Source organism: Arachis hypogaea, chromosome 4 (assembly GCF_003086295.3).
Source record: "Arachis hypogaea cultivar Tifrunner chromosome 4, arahy.Tifrunner.gnm2.J5K5, whole genome shotgun sequence".
NCBI lineage: Eukaryota > Viridiplantae > Streptophyta > Magnoliopsida > Fabales > Fabaceae > Arachis > Arachis hypogaea.
This window is the reverse complement of record NC_092039.1, coordinates 126,177,891-126,198,768: the sequence shown is the minus strand read 5'-3', so window position 1 is coordinate 126,198,768 and position 20,878 is coordinate 126,177,891. Positions and strand designations below refer to the sequence as shown.

The 20,878-nt window shown below is 29.2% G+C and overlaps 3 protein-coding genes across 3 annotated transcripts; 1 reads left to right on the top strand and 2 right to left on the bottom strand.

The window, feature by feature from the left end:
• Window positions 1–2,496: 2,496 nt before the first annotated feature.
• On the bottom strand, window positions 2,497–2,991 carry LOC112743414 (disease resistance protein Roq1-like). Its single transcript, XM_072234600.1, has one exon. The coding sequence runs from the start codon at window positions 2,989–2,991 to the stop codon at window positions 2,497–2,499; it is 495 nt and encodes a 164-aa protein (XP_072090701.1).
• Window positions 2,992–8,476: 5,485 nt separating this feature from the next.
• LOC112744740 (probable aldo-keto reductase 2) lies at window positions 8,477–10,808 on the top strand. The gene is made up of 5 exons (XM_072236234.1): window positions 8,477–8,757; window positions 9,159–9,359; window positions 9,654–9,826; window positions 10,069–10,171; window positions 10,315–10,808. The coding sequence occupies exons 1-5, from the start codon at window positions 8,545–8,547 to the stop codon at window positions 10,651–10,653; spliced, it is 1,029 nt and encodes a 342-aa protein (XP_072092335.1). The 5' UTR covers window positions 8,477–8,544; the 3' UTR covers window positions 10,654–10,808.
• A 1,471-nt stretch (window positions 10,809–12,279) lies between these two features.
• LOC112743413 (F-box protein CPR1-like) lies at window positions 12,280–15,566 on the bottom strand. Its single transcript, XM_072234599.1, has 2 exons — window positions 14,583–15,566; window positions 12,280–12,327 (listed from the first exon to the last, which is right to left on the bottom strand). Exons 1-2 carry the CDS (start codon window positions 15,564–15,566, stop codon window positions 12,280–12,282), a joined length of 1,032 nt encoding a protein of 343 aa, XP_072090700.1.
• Between the last annotated feature and the right edge of the window lie 5,312 nt (window positions 15,567–20,878).

The window sequence follows — 20,878 nt, the reverse complement described above, 5'->3', positions numbered from 1 at the left end:
AATGGTATTAATTGTGCTTAGTCACTATCCAATCATATCCTATTAGTTGATCTTATCCTAAAGTCTAGAAATAATCACCTAAGGTAAATATGGATAAAAAGATAATTAATGATCCTTATCACATCTTGTCATGACTTAGGGTGTGTTTGGATTTGCGTTGGAAAAAAGAGAAGCTCCTTTGAGTTTCTTGAAAGCTTCATTTTTATGTTTGGCAATATTTTTATGCTGTAAACGCAGAAGTGATTTCTGCCTTCAACCCAAGTTTACCAAAAGCTAAAAATTCTAGCTTTTCCGTTCACCTTTTCACGTTGGATTGAACTTTAGGTTCTATGTACCAATTATGTCCTTCATTATTCATATGTTTATTTTTTTTATAATACTTTTTTCTAATACTCTCTTATGTATATTATTATTTTTTTATAAAATTTCTGTTTTTTTATATGAGTTCTTTACTGTTATTGTTATTTCTTTTTGTATGGAATATTTTTTTAACTTTGTATTATAATTCTATTAATCCTATTAGAGTACTAAAAAATATTGAGAATACTAAAAAAAATATTAAAATTTATTTAAATATTTAAAATAAAATTATAAGATAACATAAAATAATTATTTAAATTCATGTCTTTTTTTGTAATTTTTTATCTAAAAGTAATTTTGAATGATGTAATTCAAACAATATTTAGTTTACTATAATCCATTTTGAATAAGAATTACCAAACATAAACCACGGAATACTAACTCACTTTTGATCAAAATCAATTCTACAAAATCAATTTTATACAAACCTCAGTTTGCAAACCGTAATCCAAAAACACACTTAGTTGTAGATCTTATCCTAATGGCTATGAATAATTTTTTGAAGTAAAATAGACAAGATAGTAATAAATTGTCCTAGTCATGATTAGTAATCGATCTTATCCTAATTGTTATATATAATTATCTAAGGTGAAAATTAATTAATGAATAAGCGTAGAGAGAGAACTCGGTTGAAAGAGAGAAAAAGGATAAGGATTGACAAGTTTAGGTGTTTTTTTACTAGGATTAGGAGCATGTTTACCACATGGTAAAAGTATGAGTGGTAGAGAATTATCTTAGAAAATAGTGTATAAACATGAGGCTTAAATTCTTTCTTGGAAAAGAAGAAAGAGAATTATAAAAATTCACTAACTAGCTTCTATCATTTTTTACAAACATCATAATTAATCCAATTTGACTTTTTGACTGGTATTAATTACATTTCCTCTTCTAAAATATTACTAGGATATATTACAGAGAGAGTAATAGATAAAATTATCTATGACATAAAAATCATCTAATTAATTATTATTTTTAAATTTTTTTTTGAAAGAGCGGTTCCTACACCTTGTATATATATTTTTTTTGTTATGATGATCTTGAGAGAATTTTTTTGTTAAGTTGAGTGAGCACCTAATGGTTGTAAATCTATTACGATGTCTTAATCAAATCTAATTTGGGTAGAAGCTGGGTTTATTTTAGATAGAATTAGATTGAATCCTAGAAAAATTGATGAATGTAATTTTAGTTAAAGATACTAAAATTTTATTATTGTTATGATGGAGACATAATGTAAACTACATTGTACAAAGTAGTCGAACCAAGATATATCGCTGTGTTACTTCTCTCTCTATTCTGATTCTGATTTTCTTTTCTAAAAGATAAAATAAAATTGTCTCCCACTTTTTATAATAAAAAATACTTTACAGCATCTATCTCTTTTTAAAATTATGTTTTAGCTACTTCATCAACAAGAGACAAATTAAAAGTATCTCTAACTTTTCAATTCGAGATGACTCAACAGATAGTTAAATACTACAAATCCATTCAGTTTGAAGAAAATTAAGTTAAAAGACCTAAAGTCAACCCTCCTTTTCTAAACTACTGATATCCATAAAAAAATTCACTTAACAGATCAACAATAAAAATACGATATTTTAAAGTTTTTGTGTCAAATGTAATAGACGCCTCTTCTTAACTGCTATAAACTAAAAGATTTAGGAGTTTTTTAATTATTAAAGCTAAAAATTTTAAAATTTACAATACTATTAATATAACTATTTAAATCTACTTTCACATATTAAAGAACACTCAATTGATTTTTTTTTAAAAAATCAAATAAGGTTGGTGAAAATGAAGTAGCAAGGCAAAGAGAGTCACCACTATCTACCCCAGGTGAATTTACTTATAGAACACGAAGATTGCTAAGGTCTCCTAGAGTATTCAAGGAACTGTTGATCATATAGCATGATACTTATATAGCAAGTGGTAAACCTTGGCACTTGTTGACCATTAATCTACCAATTGGTTCTAAACCAGAAGGACACTCCCTTCCCTTAAACACCTTCCTGCAGAATAATATCCAACTTTCATCTTTATCTAGCAATGGAGGGTAGTAGGACTTTGATCTTGTATAGTTTGTCACACTATCATTACGACTAGTTATCAATATTGCACTCCCATTTTTGTTAACAATATTTAGGGTAGTAGGACTTTGATCTTGGATTTAGCACCTTCCATTCCTTCAAATTCACCTTCATTAATGCAATATTTCTTAATCTTAAATCCATGTAACACTTGATTATTTAGGAAATTGTCGTCTCTTGTTGTTATAACAATTCTACTACCAGGACAAAACCAATCGCCTCCTCCTGCCAATGAATCAAATTGTTCTGTACTATCAACATCATCAAGAACTAGAAGGATTCTTTTATTGCAGATAGTTTGTTTTATATAAGAATATCCTTTTAATGTGCTTCCCAGCTTAGATTTTTTGTGCACACCCATCTCATACAAAAGTATGTTCTGGAGGTTTTCTAGGCCATCAGCACTTCTTGATTTTTCAGAGACTTTATCAAGAAAACTCGCAGCTTCAAATTGATGCTGAAACTTGTTAAACAACTCCCAAACAAATGTGGTCTTGTTACCATCTCCATAAATGACCAGCATGCAAATGGTATTGTCAAATTCCATATTCCAAAGTGATTCTACTGCTTCAAAGTGAGAATCAAAACCAATTGGATGCTTAATGTATAGTGGTTCAGGAGGAAGCTTTTGCGAGACCTCTTGAACAATATTCTTGATAATCTCACTTTCATAGTTGCAAGAACACACCACTCCATTGCACTGATATTCTATTTTAAATGCACTAATAATAAACGGAAGAAAATTGTTTCAAATGTTTAAAATCTTGTTATGAAACTAGAACAAAAAAATTATCAATAAAATATATATTCTTAATATATAAAAGTAGATGGATAAATTTATTTACATTACTTTTAAGACATCTTTCTCCTTCTACTAATGTCATGTCAGCAACATTGCTTATTTGGTAAAATTTTAAAATCAATCATTTAATTTTTGCGAATTCAACTATTATTTTTAAATCAATAAAAAATAAAATATACAAAAAAAATATACAAGTAATAGAAATATATACAAATTATGCCTCAAAATTACCAATGACAATAATTAGAAATTAATAATGTCTAACTAAATTTGTAACCTATAAGAATCTATATCCCTATACTTATTATATTTTACCATTATAAATTTATAAACAATACAATAAATTTATAATTCCAATAATCAATTTATTAATTTCTATAAACAACTCATTAAATGTAATAAACACCCATATTACAAATGTCATAATAATCTATTAATCATAATAAATTTTAGGGTTAACCACCAAAAAGTCTCCAAATTATTCAAACACCGACAAAAATGCATCCAAATTTTACTATCGACAAAAATGCCTTCAAATAATTTAAAAACACAACAAAAATACCCAACAGTAAATATATATTTTCAAAAAATGCCTTAGAAATTGAATTTTGATGCAATTTTTTGCAAGAATGATTATAAAATTGAGATATTATTATCCTTAAAATTTGATGATTTTTCGTTAAGTATATATTTTTCTTATAATTTTTTTGTTAACAACCAATAATACTTTTAAAAATTATAAAAAAACATATATACTTAACAAAAAATCACCAAATTTTAAGAACAATAATATCTCATTTGTTTAATCATTTTTGCAAAAAATCGCATCAAAATTTAATCTCTAATGTATTTTTTGAGAAATACATATTTAATGTTAGATAATCTTGCAAAAAAATTAACATTAAATATGTATTTCTCCAAAAATATATCAGAGATTGAATTTTGATGCGATTTTTGTCAAGCATGATTAGAAAAATGAGATATTATTATCCTTAAAATTTGGTGATTTTTTGTTAAGTATATAATTTTTTTGTAATTTTTTTATTAACAACCAATAATACTTTTAAAAAATCACAAAAAAATACATATTCAGCAAAAAATTACGAAATTTTAAGAATAATAATATCTCATTTTTTTAATCATGCTTACAAAAAATTGTATCAAAATTCAATCTCTAAGGTAATTTTTGAAAATACATACTTACTGTTGGGTATTTTTGTTGCATTTTTAAATTATTTAAAGGTATTTTTGTCGATAGTAAAATTCGGGTGCATTTTTGTCAACGTTTGAATAATTTGAGGGCATTTTTGGTAGTTAATCCTAAATTTTATGTTATAAATATTCAAATTCCATACTATTTGAACTACTTATATAAGTCTCTTATCACTATTTCTTCAAATAACATCAAATTTAGCATAAGAAATTTATTTTCGCACTACACAACATCTCAAACTTACTCAATGGAGCATCATTCTTTAATATTACCAAACAAATAGACAATTGGTTTATCAAAATTCGCATGATTCGTCTATGAAAAATATTAACACCCACAAATGAAGAAGAGTTTCTTTACTTAGAAATGAATATATTAGATGAAAATGTACAAAACAAACATATTTATTATATTTTTAAATTGTATTTTTAAATTGAACATTTCTCAATACTATTTTGAACTAGAGTGAGACCCGCGCAATGCGTGGAGAGGTAGATCATTTATACTATATAGTATATTTTAATAAATATTATATTAAAAATATTTTAGAGAACATATTATAAATAGATTTTAAATTTATTTATTTTTAAAAAAGACATAGGTTATTTATATTAGAGTTATACAAAACTGCATTTTCTTTTTTTTTTTCGATTTGCATTAATGGCTACACTTTGTCTTTTCTTGCGATTTTTTTTTTTTTTGTAAATAATGAAAAAAATAAATGAATGAGAATGAAAAATATATAAAAATGTTATATTAAATTTAAGAAATTTTTGACAATTAGTATAAGAGATTAAGAAATGAAGAGTAGTAAGAGTCTTAATATGTAGAGAAAAGGACAAATAGGTCCCTGACCTTTTGTCCTGCAGACATTTTTGTCCCTGACCATTGAAAAATACTTTTAAGTCCCTGACCTTCACAAAACTTGGACAGATCAGTCCCTCCGTCCAAATGCCTCCGTCAGGGACTAATCTGTCCAAATGCTTCCGTCAGGGACTGATCTGTCCAAGTTTTGTGAAGGTCAGGGATTTAAAAGTATTTTTCAATGGTCAGGGACGAAAATGTCCGCGGAACAAAAGGTCAGGGACCTATTTGTCCTTTTCTCTAATATGTATAAGTTGTAGAATTTGAATATTTGTAACTGAAATTTTTTTATAATAATAATTATTATTATTATGACACTTTTAATGTATATTTATTGTATTTAATTAGTACTTGATGTTTCAATTGAATAATAATAGATAAGAATTTTTTGTTTTAATTTTTTAAAATATTTTACTAAATAGTGATTTGTTGATTTTCATCTAGCAATTTTGGGTATTAATTCTTTCGGTCTGTCATTACCACTACAAATCCTTCTACAACAAAGAGAATAAGACATGGTCAAAGAATGATAATCCATTCTAAGTAAATTGTGGAAGCAATACTGCACATGTAGAATAACAATTTGAAAAAGAAGAACACGTAAATATAAATTGTAGAAGAAGTACTCCACATGTAAAATAACAATTTATAATTTGATGATGAAATATTGCAATCGATAATATATAAGGAGCAATAATTTTAAATGCACATTAATTTTGGTTGCGAGTGTTGGACAGAACCGTTTACAAAAGAGGAATACATAAACTTGTGCTACTTGCAATGAGTTCACAATTAAAATGTTATTATTTATAACAAATAAATAGGGCTAATGAAAATGATATTGAACAATGAGAAGAGTAAACGACAAAGTTGAAAATCTTTAGGAAGATACCTGAGACAAATTTTTTACGTTGGCGGCGTCGAATGGTGACGTTGGTCTGAGACCTAGAATTGAGCTCTGGCAGGAAAACCGCAAGAGGAGGAATGGAGTTTGCCCTACATAGCGGCTCTGTCGGAGATGGACATCGCGATGTACAATTTGTTTTGAGGAAAAAACAATGGCTCATGGGACCGGAAGAGGATAGAGGAAATAGGAGGGACCGGAAGAGGACGGAGGAAATAGAATCTTAGTACGGAGAGGTGCTAAGAGGGTGAGGGTTTGAGAAATGTAATAAACTCTTTGGTTTTGAGAGCTTTTTGTTGGGGTAAATGTTAATTTGTGTTTTTGTTGTTTTAGAAATAAGGATTGATTTGGAGAAAGTTAATTTGTTGGTTTTTATTGTGTTTTTTAGTTTTTTTTGAGTTTTTTTTATGTGAAAATAAAAGTTGATTTGGCAAGATTTGAGTGGTGGATTCTAAAATTTTGCCAAGTAAGCGTTGGTGCTAACATGGCGTTAGTAGAAGAAGAGAAATAACTTAGAAGCAATGTGGGTAAACTTATGTACCTACTTTTATATATTAAGAATAGATAGATAAATTTGCAACACTTGAGACATTGTCTGATAAGGTGGATCAAAAAAAATATTAACAAGTAATTTCATTTTATACTATTTCAATTATTCTTATTAAAAATAGCTTATTTTAAAAAAAATTCTACACATTTTTGTTCTTTTTATTGTAAATTTCATTGGAAAACTCCATGCACATCAAGAGATTAAGGAGAAAGAAAATTATACAAATTCAATACACATCTTTAGAAGAACATACATGCAAAGATGAAATAAACAACACAATAGAAAGTGCATACTGCATACAACTCAACAATTTATAAAAAATGCCTTCACAAGAATCTATGACAGAAAGAAGAAAGCAACAACTCTAACAATAACCAATAAAGAAAAAGGAGGACGAGCGTCATATAAGAAGACTAAGTTCATCAACTAAAACAAATATAAAAATAAAACCACTAAATAAAAATGTCACTTTGTAAAATTCTAACATCCAAATCTTTTATACATAAATTATTTTAAACAAAACACCTTTTAAATTTTACTTTAATTTTACATATATTTAATTTAATATTTATTATATACTATTATTAATTTACCCGACGTATCACGCGGGTCTCATTCTAATTTAACCCGTTTAAGTTGGTCGAGTGGTTAACTCGTCCGCTTAAACAAGTGTTGGGGTTTAAATTTGGTATTGTATATCCCTTAAATAGAACTCAAATCTACAACAAATTTGTTCTTAACCTGTCATGCCGATGAATACCGTGGACAAAAAAAAAAATTAAAGTTCCAATTTACGATTGTTTAGTGCTTGAATAAATGAATAAACTTGCAGGACCAGGAAATAACAATAAACCAGACATTACTTGAATTCCTCTGTATTATGGTGATCTAGTTTAGTATAAGTGTATAACCCTACTACAAGACCTCAACATAATAATAATAAGCTACCAAAAAGGCAAAAACCTTGTCTAATTTTTTAAGGAGAAGCCAAATAGAACTTGGTTTTCAAAACTGAATTTCTGCGGGGGCAAATCCCAATGGAAATATCAACCAATATAAATATTAAATACTAAAAAACATAAGAAAAGTAAAAAGTCAAGAATAATCATAACATCTAAAGCTGAAAGTGTTGTAACAATATCAAATACGACAACATTTTAAGTATGTACATACGTCAAGTGAATAAATTTCAAGCACAGTTGACGCAATAACATACGTCAAGAGTAAAAACTTTCATACAAGCGGTGCAACAATGTTCTATTAAATTTTTCAATAAAACTTTAGATATTATTTGTACTCAAAGAATTTAAGGATTTTATAATTAATAACTTAATAATAAAAAATATATAAAACCATTTTTTTAAACAAATATATGAGTAAAATAACTGAAATTTGCAATTATATCAATAATACACGTGTTCATTTATTTATAGACAAGATTAAAATATCTAAGTAATGATTGAGAGTGGATCCTCTCCAGCGAAGAAAAAATTGGATAGTGTCAATTGTGATCTCTTACCCTTTATTATTCTCTCTCTTATATTTAATTTTAGTCCTACTTATAAAATTAATAGTGAGAGATCACATTATATTTCCTCAAGTGTTGAAAAAACTGGAGAGGATCCATTTCCGTAATGATTAATAATGATAATTAATTAGCCATAATTTCAGCCTATTTAAGCAACACAGCTTAGGATTCAAAATACTTCATTCACTATTGGACACTGATCATAATTGCAAGCACACACCATCATCACAAACATAGCAATGGCTAAAGTTGGAAGAATGAAGCTGGGGTCACAAGGCTTGGAAGTGTCTCAACAAGGACTTGGATGCATGGGAATGTCTGCTTTCTATGGACCTCCAAAGCCTGAACCTGACATGATTGCTCTTATTCATCATGCTGTTCAAAGTGGGGTCACTTTCCTTGACACTTCTGATGTTTATGGCCCTCACACCAATGAAATTCTACTTGGAAAGGTTCCTACTTGAACCTTGATTCAGATACCCTTTTTTGTTTTCTTTTGATGCTTCTTTCTCTTAGCTTTTTCATATAACAAACTCGTTGGTTTGCATGTAGAAGTAGCTAATTAGATAATAGATATCTCACACACATAGATTAAGGCATAGATGATAGAATCCAATAAGATGATTTAGGGATAAGATATATATAGGAAGTCTTGTAGCAATGGTTGAGTTGTAACCATAGGATATTCATAGGCTACAAGTGTCTGTTTCTGTTTCTACTTTCTATACTATGTTGTTGAAATTGATCTTATATGTTGAGATATCATGTCTTTTTATGTTAAATGTTTGCTTTGGCTTTTTTATTTGATCATGACTAAGTGATGGTTTATCTGCATCATGAAATTTTGAGGCAGGCTTTGAAGGGAGGGGTAAGAGAGAAGGTTGAATTGGCAACCAAGTTCGGAGCCACCCATAGTGAGGGGAAATTTGTGGTTCGTGGAGATCCGGCATATGTGAGAACTGCTTGTGAAGGAAGCTTGAAGAGACTTGATATTGATTGCATTGATCTCTATTACCAACACCGAATCGATACAAGTGTTCCGGTTGAAGTCACGGTTTGATCCTTTCTCTTGCTCTAGATTGAGAAATGTTTGTGTGAATTAGTTTTTGTATACATACTTTGAACTCATCACCTCATTACCAGAGCATGGAGTGTGCTAGAATTTGAATTTGACCAATTCAATGAACATCATCTTTATCTTATTTTCTTAACTATATGAAAGCCCAATTGGCTTTTAGAATCCTATAAATCTATAATGCTTCTATTTCCAAGTTTCAACATTAGATCATGAAAATATACTAATTGTTTATGGTGGCCTAACCCCGTTTCCTTTTTAATTTTAATTAAGATTGGTGAGCTTAAGAAGCTTGTTGAGGAGGGAAAAATAAAGTACATTGGTCTATCTGAGGCCTCAGCTTCAACAATCAGAAGAGCACATGCTGTTCATCCCATAACAGCCGTGCAGTTGGAGTGGTCGCTGTGGTCAAGAGATGTCGAGGAAGACATAATTCCAACTTGCAGGTGCGTTTTAAGGGAATGACTTGGTGTTTGATAGACTAAGATGATCCAGTAATATAGAATCAATAGAAGTTATTTGTGCAAAATTATGCTAAGATCATTGCACCAATTTTTTCCTCAGTGCATTATAGCTCTGTCCACGAAATACGAAACATGTCATGTTACCTTATTTTCTGTTTAGTACTTCTGATTAGACAACATGATACAATGTCTATACTCATGGCTTCTAAATTTGTTGCTGGCAGGGAACTTGGTATTGGAATTGTTGCATATAGTCCTCTTGGGAGAGGATTCCTTTCATCAGGAACAAAATTGATTGAGAATTTGTCTGAGGGTGACTACCGGAAGGTTTGTCTGACGGCTTAATTATTTCAGAAATTCATGGCAATCACTAATGCATTTTCATATTCAACCTTCCTTGTATATATATTATTTCAATGTTCATCAATGATACAATAATATATTCTTATGTCTTGTGCCTTGTGTTGCAGAATATGCCTAGATTCCAACCTGAGAACTTGGAGGCAAACAAGGCTATATTCGAGAGGGTCAATGAAATGGCTGCAAAGAAGGGATGCACCCCGTCGCAGCTGGCATTGGCATGGGTTCACCACCAAGGAAATGATGTATGCCCCATTCCTGGAACCACTAAAGTTGAGAACTTTAATCAAAACATTGGTGCTTTGTCTGTGAAACTTACACCACAAGAAATGGCAGAGCTCGAGTCCTTCGCTGCTGCGGATGCTGTCAAAGGTGATAGATATGGTAATGATATCGGTACATGGAAGATCTCTGATACCCCACCACTTTCTTCTTGGAAGGTTGTTTAATCAAGTCATGACTTGTACTATTAGGCACCCTTGTATTTTGGTATCTGTTGTTTAATTTTGAGTGTTGGTACCTAATAATGTATTCTGTATGAGGGATACACCTAGTTTATCTAAAACATCGTTAAGTAATGGTAACTCACCTATTCATGCCACAATGTTTTCCACTTAGACTGCATACTTCATACAAAGCTAACCTCCATTCTTTTACTTTGTTTAAATCATTGATGTATCTGTTTTCATGGCTTATCATGTCTTTTTCATATTGATTCCTTTGATGCCGCACATCTGATGGATGCACTTGATAAAAAGTTGGCAAAACTGGTCGTGTTGTTCCTTTGTCAGAGCATTTCATGATCTGCACAAGTTCATCTAAGCACCATGAGGAGGAAGCATAGTTCTGACACAGCACAGCAATGGACATCCTGGATCTTTCAATGGCTTCAAGAAGACTATCTCTAATTCTATCACCAACTCTGAGGTTCTCATCATCTCTGAAGTTGGTTATTCCTCTCTCACACGAGAGAAATGCTAGGGGCCAGCAATTTTGGTGTTTTATAACCATCAATTGGCCATCATTAGTATTTTTAATGGTGTAAAATTACATCTAATGGTGGGAAATCACTCACTTTTGTTTTGATGGTTAAGTGCTGGCCAGAAAATACAAAAGTTGCTGGCCCCTAGACTTTTTCCTCACGGCAAAGCATGATAGAGACGATCACATAAATGATAGATAATAAAATTCTAAAGGATAGATAATAAAACACGATGCTTGATAGTTAAAATTCTAAAGTCACATAAATGGAGCTTTGAGCTCAAAATCATTCACAAGTCGTTAGTCCTATTAAATAATTTAGTCATTCTCCAATCTCCGTTACCTTGCTTATCTTAAAGTTGCACATCATGATTCATGTGGGTACATTGTTAACCTTGATAAATATAAACACAAAAAAAAAAAAAATTATTAATAAAGCCAACTTGTTTCTTTTTTCCAGTGTCAACTCTTTTTTTTTTCTAATTTAATTAGACAAATATCAAACTATAAGAAGACAACAAATTTAATAAGTAACAACACTCGATATATTTAAGCTAGTTTTCCTCCATCCCCATGTCCCAGATTTAAACTTCAGCTGTATCAAACAAACAAAAAAAGTCTAACAAGCGACAATGCAATACAACAATACACTATAGTTAATAGGATACTCTATAATTCATTAATTTAAAAATAGCAAAAACCAACCAAGAACGTGAACTGAATTTTACACATAGGTAACAAATTAAAAATAGAAATTGAATTAGCAAGCAATGACTTAATCTATTAGCTAATGTAATTGTCAGCAAGAGCAAATAGGACAAGGTTTAAGCATAGCACCTAACAGATTTCTTGTTTGGAGAGAATGTTACAAAACTGTTTCCCTATAGAATGAAATCCATAGTCCTGACTTTAAAAGCTGAGTTAACTAATAAGAAAAGTCATGTAGCATACAACATACCCAAGAATCATAGTTAGTCCAGTTTCAGACAAACCCAGTAGAGCATTTCCCCTATATCATGACAGAAGAGATGAGTCAAAACAAATTGAAAGAGCATAAGCATTGACTAAACGGTCACGCACACATGATACAAGATCTAAAGACTAAGAACATAAGCATTCTTTCCCAACAGCTTATGAGTATTCTGCAATTTGAGAAGAAACCAAATATTCACACTGCAAAAATTATTCAAAAGGGAGATAGCTAAATGGCTAGCAATTTATGAAACAACATAATGAAACAAAAGTGACATTGAATTTTTTAGACTAATTCTGCATAACTAAATTTTCTGCATACTAATTCTGCATTTATTAAATACCCGTGTAATTTCACATATTTTCAATGTATATTTTGTTTTCTAATATATATTATACAAGGGTGATTGATTTTGTTGTAAATTCAGCACATTATTCGCAAGTAGAGTGGGATGAAGCTTCAAGAAATTTAAGTTTATTTTGCTTTGAATTAAGATTTTCTATCTAAATATGAATAGGAAAAACCCAATATATCTTTTGAAAAATTTCATTTGTTTTTTTTATATTATCTATGTATTTACATTCTTTTTCTCCCTTGTGTTGCATTATCTTTGAGTGATCTATCATTAAGTTACTGGTTTGTGTTTTTTTAGTACTAAGTACTAACCCCTCTTCTTATAATATAAAAGGGCTTACATAATTAATTGCATTTTGTTCTTTGCTGTGGTTGGTAGAATCAATTTAATAATTGGTATATCGTCTAAACAGAATATCAGGTAAATTCAAAAATTGTGTATAGGCTTTTATAATTTTTAGGATTGTGTGCATTGTAAACTATGTTGTGGACACTAATAACAGTTTTGTATCTTTTTTTTTCCTCTGTTTTTCTAGATGTCTCTATCTAAGTATCACAAGAAAAAAGACTACTTAACTTGCTTATTCCTATTTTTCCTTCATGTGGTTGTTTAATAGCTTAAAATTAGGTAATGAATATTATAAAGTTACAGAACAATCATATCTGTTTCAGCATTGTTACTATCCCTTGTATCTAAGGGTTTTTATAGAACTATTTTTAATTCTGTATCATAAGAACTACTCCTAAATTGTTATAAAAAGGATCTAAGTTAATTTTATACTAGCTATTTGGTGTAATAGGCATTACTTTTTGGGATATATAGTAGAATGAGCATCAAGTTATGTAAAATTTAAAATGTTTCATTTTGCCAATTATATACATTTTTCTTTTTAATCTTATTCATTGTTAAACACGATTAATTTTAGGCATTTACAAGCAAATCATGGCAAATCAAGAAAAAAAAAACTTTTAGACTCGATATCACTGACTAGATTTAGACTTGCGTAGTGTGTGAAAAATAATATTATAATTTTTTTGTTTATAATTTTTAATATAATTAAAAATAATAAATATGTTTTTATTTTATAATTAACTCTTATAACAAAGAATTATATCATATTAAATTCTATGACAATAATTATAATAAAAACTAATTTAGCAATCTATATTTTATAAAAATTGAAGTATTTGTTTTAGTAAATGTTTGAATTTGTAAGTGTATTTTTTTTCACAATCACATGATAACAAGTAACAACATTTTTCATACCTAATTTTTTTAGTATTATTGTATTGGATTTGGATTTTTTTAATTTTGAATTTTATTTTAAAAAGTAAATGTAACCTCTCACCATTTATTTCATAGATAGGATTAAAAAAATATATAAAAAAAACTATTCAAAATTGAAAGATTACACTTTACCCTATAAAATAAAAATTTAAAATTTAAAGGATCCAAATTTAAAAAAATAATTTTCTTTTTTATTTGAACAAGTCTAAAAATACTTTCAATATTTTTTTTAAAAAAAATCTAAATATATAGAATAAAATCTGTCTCTCTTAGGAATTGCCAATCCCAAACGGATCCTTCCCTTCTTTTAGTCTTTTTGTTTTCAAAGCAATTTCAAATTCCAAGCTTAAGTAAAAGAAAGTAGAAGCAAAAGAAATTATTAACTTTTTTTACCAAAAATATCTTTAGAAAGCAAGATAGCGACTAATAATCCCCGGAGTATTTGATAAATCAAGTTTCAACATGGATAGTCAAAAGTCACATCTAAATGCAACAAGAAGCATAATGCATCTTGCTCAGTACTTTACATTAATTACAAAATAGTAATAAAAACTAGCAGGAATAATGTGTTGCAAAGCATAGTAGAAGAGTTAAATAAAATTATTGGTCTTGTTCTCATTCTTATGCTTATTATTATCATTAGGGAATAGCAAGAGACTCTCTGTATATACAGTATAACTTGGAAAGAAGTATCTTTCTTGTCCAAGATGAGGAGGACATGTAAAATATTGGAGCAGCTCTTCTCTAATATTATATTTGGCAAACTTTAATGGTTCACATACCGGAGTAGTAGGATCTAGTGCGATAATGGCACTACCATTGGATAAGCATAGAGGCTCAAACTCTAAACAAGGAATCTCATACAAAGTCCAAGATGAGTGCACTTTGTATTCTTTCATCACCCATATGTGTGTTTTACGTTCAACATAGTCCTGATAATTCAAGGCTAGGTACCCTCCTAGTGTGACAATTGTGGCAGTGGTACGACCATGCATTCTGAGTTGCTCGGGCAAAGATATATTTGAGAAACTTCTTTCCTTCAAATCAAATGTAAGAATACTTTCACTGTATTGTTCTTTATGGGAGTAACACAACCAATGAATAGAGTCATTCAAGAACAACCCAGGAGGTCGCCGCTTCATAAAATCCAATGGTTTGGGGAGTGCAGCATCAAGACTAATCCATGAATTGGTTCTCAAGCACAAACAATCTAAGTGTTGGCAGCCACCATCCTCCGAAGCGACAACAAATAAATAGTCATCGCGTGACGCATCATAACCAAATCCATACAGATGCGCATCACGGGGAAACTTTAAGCACCTGAGCTTACTACGATGAAACATGCAAGAGTAAGATATTCTTTTTCTGAATCCGGTGACTGGGTTCCATACTACAAAAAAATATGGCTCTCGGCTTAAGAGAACAAACCCTCTGCAGGATCCCATTACACAGAACCCAGAAGGTGGCTGCTTCTTGAAAGGGAAAGATACCTCTTTCATCAGTTGGTAATTGTCGCCATTAAATACTTCTTCTAGGTGAATAAGGTAAGCTTCTACGGAGTCATTTAGCCGAACCAGGCATCCATGGGTGGGTGCCAGAGAGAGGTGAAGATGCAATTCCGCAAAGTTTGGATCAGAAATTAAAGAGCACCAGAGCTTGGAAACGCACCTGAAGCAAGCGAGATGTCTGATCGGCACCCGCAGTAGGATTATGTGAATCAGGTCAAGAGGGAGGATGTCGTGAATGCTCTTGCTCTTGTGATTCATCTTTTTCTCTATGGTAGATTCCTCTTTTGTTTTGTTCACTGTGTGCTTCAGCCTCTTCCTCTTATCTATGCTTGGATTGCTGAATTCATATATCAATTCACTCAACCCGAACTTCAAATTGCTTTGAAAATATAAAACTAGTGAAGGAAAGGGAAGGGAAGGGTTTTTGGATTGGCTATTCGAAAACATATCTTATCTTATTTATTTTATTTTTTTTTAAATTAAATAGTAAAAGTTATTTCATCGATGAACTTTTCAAGAAACCTTTTTAAATATTAAAAATATTTAGTTTTATTTAGATTGAGAAAAAAGAACTTTTTAAATTAAATTATATAAAACTACATGTGTAAAAAGAAAACTTGTATCATTTCAATTCTTTTAGAGCTTTAATTTTAAGTTATATTCATAATTTTATAGAGATATGATATTTTTATTGCAATTATACCTAGCTAAAAAAATCTTATGACAATCGGGAACGAAACAAAGAAAGAGAAGTTTTAGAATTAGAATAACTCATCGTTGATCACAAATAAGTCAAAAAGCTGGTGCATTTAAAGTAAAGTAGGAAGTGTAATACTTTTTAAAAGTTAACTTACTATTAAAAGTGATCAGATAAATTAAATTTATTTATTATTATTATTTTTTTTTGTTATAGACTGAATAAATAAATTGGCACTAATAAAAAAACTAATTCGCTAATTTATATAATTATCTGTTACTTTTGATTCTTAAAAAAATTCAAATTTTAACCCATGTCACTTTAGAGGGTTATACTTTATATTAACTTTTTCAGTATCAAAAGTTTCGGTAATGATTCTTTAGAAGCTAATAAGTCAAAGAATGACTTTTAGTAAATTTTTAGAAATCGTTTATTGTTCCATTTTAAATTCATAAATTAATAAAAATATAGATTTTATGGAATTTAAACTAAAAAACAAAAATTGAATTTCTATTCTTATTCGTTTTAATTTTTTGATATTTTATTTGAATTTAAATGGAAGTATTTTTTTATTAACATTTATGTTTTAAAATTAATATAGAATAAATAATAAACAACAATAGTAAATGTCAATAATCTCTATCAGTACTAAATCAAATTAAGATGATTCGATTTACTATATATAGGTTGTTCAATAGTAAATCGAATTTACATATAAATGTTGTATTAGCAGTAAATCGAATCTAATTGATTCGATTTACTACTTATAGGCTATATTTCAAATATCAATCATTGGTAATTCGAATAAAATAACTTCGATTTATCAATAACTCTACTAATTCGACTCAAATTGATTCGATTTAATACCAGCGGCTCTCTGATTTATTTAGGTGTTACCCATAAAATTAACTACTAAATTAATTATTATATATTTATATATAAATACATAAATTATTTAATTTATTTTTAATATTTATTTTACATTCTAACGTATATTTTTTACGGTTAATTAATTTGATAAGTGATGTTTTTCAGTTTTTCTACATATAACATAATTATAATTATAATTTATATATGCTTAATCCTAATTTTTCTTCCAAAATTTAACTTTTACTCTAAATTCTAATTTTCCTCCTCATTTATATTTTTATATTCTCTCAAAGCTGTTTACGCTTGTCATTATTTTGATTTAGGGAAAAAAATTCCACTAATAACACACCTTTCTAGGAATCTTTTTATTACTCTAATTCTAAAACTTCTTTTTCTTTGTTTACTTTGCAATAACAAGATTTTTTTTAGTCATGTATAATTGTAAAAAGAATATCGTAATTTTGTAAAATTACGAATATAGTTTAAAAGTTTTTAAAAAAATTGAAATGATAGAAACTGTATTTTCAACTTGTCGTTTTTTATAATTTAATGTATAAAGTAATTTCTTTTCCCTAACTAAATAAAATTAAATATTTAAAAATTTTTGTTTATAAGTTTATTCATGAAATAACTTTTTTTTTTCACTTGTTTGTTTTAAAAAAGATAAAACAAATAACTATTTTCTTTTTTTCCTCGAATAGTCAATTCAAAAATCAAAAGTCCAAAACTGACCCTTCCCTTCCAAAGTCTCTTGTTTTCGAGGTAAAAATTTCAAGTCCCGGGGTTTCGTGAATTGCTATATAAATTGCCAAAAGCATGGATAATAAGATTATAAGAAGTGGCACACACTGCACAAACGAAAAGAGCAATAGGGCATGGAGAAGAAGAGCATTCATGACATCCTCCCTGTTGAGTTCATTCACAGAATTTTCCTGAGGGTACCGGCTAAACATCTCACCCGCCTCAGGTGCGTTTCGAAACTATGGTACTCTCTCATTTCCGATCCACACTTTGCTGAAATGCATTTTCACCACTCTCCGGCTTCCACCAACGCATACTTCTTCATAGAAAAAGGCATTGTGACTTACTTGGTTGACTTAGAGGCACTATTTAGTGACAACAATGATGCATTACAAGTAAGAAAGGTGTCTCCCCCTTTGAAGATGAAATCACCACCTCATTTTGAGGTCCTGGGATCCTGCAGAGGCTTTGTTCTCTTACATCAACACCCAAGATTTCTTGTGGTATGGAACCCACTGACCGGATCCAGCAAATTGATAACTTACTCTCATATTGATTCTTGTATGCACAAGAACAAGAACTGGCTTCCCTACAAGTTGTGTGTGCATGGATTTGGTTATGATGCAGGATGACTACTTGATTGTTGTAGCTTGCCATGATAAGCACGACGAAATTCACTTTAATTGCTTGTCCTTGAGAACCAATTCATTTATTTATCATGATGCTGGATCCCTCAAACACTTGCGTTTTGATTCCCGGCTTTCTTGTCGGTTGTTTTTGAATGGCGCTATTCATTGGGTGTCTTTCAATCTTAAAGATTACAGGTATGCTATTATTATCTTTGATCTCAAGGAAAGGACTTTCTCAATGTTGTCTGTCCCGGAACAACTGGTATCGATTTCATACTCCGATCCAGGTCTCGCCTTACTAGGAGGTTGCCTAGCCTTTTATTATCGGAATGATGATTACTGTAACACTGACATATGGGTAATGAAAGAATATAAAGTGCACTCATCTTGGACTCTCTATCAGATTCCTTGCCAAGACTCTCAGCCATTGTGCTTATCCAGTAATGGTGATATTATTGGAAAAGATTATGATATTGATAATATAGGGTTTTTCATATACAATGTCAGAGGAGACCTGCTCAAGCATTTTAAAAATCTTAGTTTTGAAGCCGCCACTGTCTATACAGAGAGTCTCTTACCGCTCCCTAGTGACATTAAGGATAAGGATAATCGGTATGTAACTATTCTCCTATGCTTTGCACCAATTTATTCCCGTTAGTTTTAATTGCATTGTGATTAATGAGAAAATAATGTGTGATATGCATTATGCATCAAGTTGCAATGAAACATGACTTTTGTATATGGATGATGAAATTTGAATTTGTCAATTCTGGTGGAATCATTAACAATAACTGTCTTGCTTCCTATAGACCGGTCTTGTGGTGATGAGGTTTCCAAGTTTAGATCGTTTTCATGTCTAAAGCTTTGACTCTTACCAGTTGAGCTTTTTTGCAGGCCTTCAGGAATGGTTTGAACAGCTTGATGTTGCTAAAGGCTAGCATCAAGAAGGATTCAAATGAAGAAAGAATACAATTGAACAGCTTGACATGTGGAGAAGAACATGAAAAGTGCAGATGAACTTTAAAATCCAATATATCTTTTGAATCAAATCTAATAGTAATATTTCTTAGTTGGTTATGCAGAACTTTAGTTGTTTTATTTTGTTGATTACATAACTTTTTCTTTTAATCTTACCCTTTAGCATGGTTGTTTTTAGAAGTTATGGTAAACCTAGAAAAAAAGAATTTACAGTAGATGAGATATGTTGAGTATTTAAATTTTCTGCACCCTTTATATCAAACCAGTAATCAACCGTATTGGTGGCAGAGGGGCTTACTTGAACATGTTTTAAAAGGATATTTACTCCTATAAATTGTTTCGCTTGCACTCTGTCTCTCTCTCTCTTTTTGCTATAAGAATGAAATGTTTTTTCCCCATTTATTCATTTTGTTGTCTTATGTTAATTTAACATCAAATTTTATTATGTCATAATCTTATGAACCCAATCCAAAAATTTTTAATTGTAGGTCCTTTTTTAGATAATACGTTTCTCCTGCAAACTTAAGATGCAAAGTGTGGAGTCTTTAAAAATTTCTTTTTGCCTCTGTTTAATCGTGTAATGTGTGCTTATTTTATTAATCTTGTATCTAGTTTGTTTTAAACTACTGGAAAAAAAAAAAAGTTTTATTGTGCTGAACTGCCAATTGCTATAGATAAATATACATTTTATAAATAATTTTTAGGTGATGCTTATTCTTATAAGATTAGATATATCCCAACGAAATTAGAGTTATAAGCGTTAACTTAATGTACTGTTAGTAACTAATAGTAACTTAAGCGTTAATTTTATAGATTCTTTATATTAAAAAAAGTATATAATATTATATCTATTTTAAAGAAAATAGGACCCTTTAAATATACTATATAATGTATAATGTTTAATTTAAGAATTATAAGTTAAAAAATATCTAAAATTTTATAATAGTATTTAAAATTTTTAATAATAATAATACAAAGAATTTAAATCTATTAAAATAAATTCTAAATCTCAATTCAATAATTGCATTTTATTTTGGTGACTTCAAATCTTCAATAGTTACCTTTTATGCATCTTGTTTGAATTTGAATTTTAAAATTTAATTTGTATCTTTTTTTTCTTTTAATATATATTTTTTGGCAAAATAATGGAAAAATAAAAACTTATCAGACAAATTAAAAAATATTCTATTAAAAAATTATTATAAAAAATTATAATTGAAAAAAAAATAATAATAAAAGTTTATATTAAAAAATACTAGAAAAAAAATTATAAAATTCATCTTAATAATAATAATGATGATAAATAACGTTGCTAGTTTAGCCTTTTAGCCTCTACCTCCTATTATAGTGTTTACTCTTTTTTTTTTCCTTCATTGCTTTCTTTTTTTCCTAATTGTTAAAGCATAAAAAAATTAAAAATTAATTCAAAAAATAAAAACAGACATATCGATAATAACTATATAAATAAAAATATATTTAAAAAAGACTAAAATAAACAGAATTAAAGTAAAATAAAATTACATATAAAGAGGAGAAAAAAAAGAGTTAAAATAACAAAACTGATAAAGGATGATTTTACAAGTTTATTTTTTTATCTTTATTATATTTAAAGACAGAAAAATAATTAATTTTTAACTAATTAAATTAAATTGTAT

What these genes read in the sequence shown, in the direction of transcription:
- LOC112743414 (XM_072234600.1), bottom strand. Translation starts at nt 2,991, where the DNA reads ATGGAATTTGACAATACCATTTGCATGCTGGTCATTTATGGAGATGGT.
- LOC112743413 (XM_072234599.1), bottom strand. Translation starts at nt 15,566, where the DNA reads ATGAATCACAAGAGCAAGAGCATTCACGACATCCTCCCTCTTGACCTG. An exon ending in CACTAGATCCTACTACTCCG is followed by an intron (nt 12,328 to 14,582) that starts GTATGTGAACCA and finishes CTCAAATTGCAG; the next exon opens with AATACTCATAAGCTGTTGGG.
- LOC112744740 (XM_072236234.1), top strand. Translation starts at nt 8,545, where the DNA reads ATGGCTAAAGTTGGAAGAATGAAGCTGGGGTCACAAGGCTTGGAAGTG. An exon ending in ATGAAATTCTACTTGGAAAG is followed by an intron (nt 8,758 to 9,158) that starts GTTCCTACTTGA and finishes ATTTTGAGGCAG; the next exon opens with GCTTTGAAGGGAGGGGTAAG. An exon ending in GACATAATTCCAACTTGCAG is followed by an intron (nt 9,827 to 10,068) that starts GTGCGTTTTAAG and finishes TGTTGCTGGCAG; the next exon opens with GGAACTTGGTATTGGAATTG.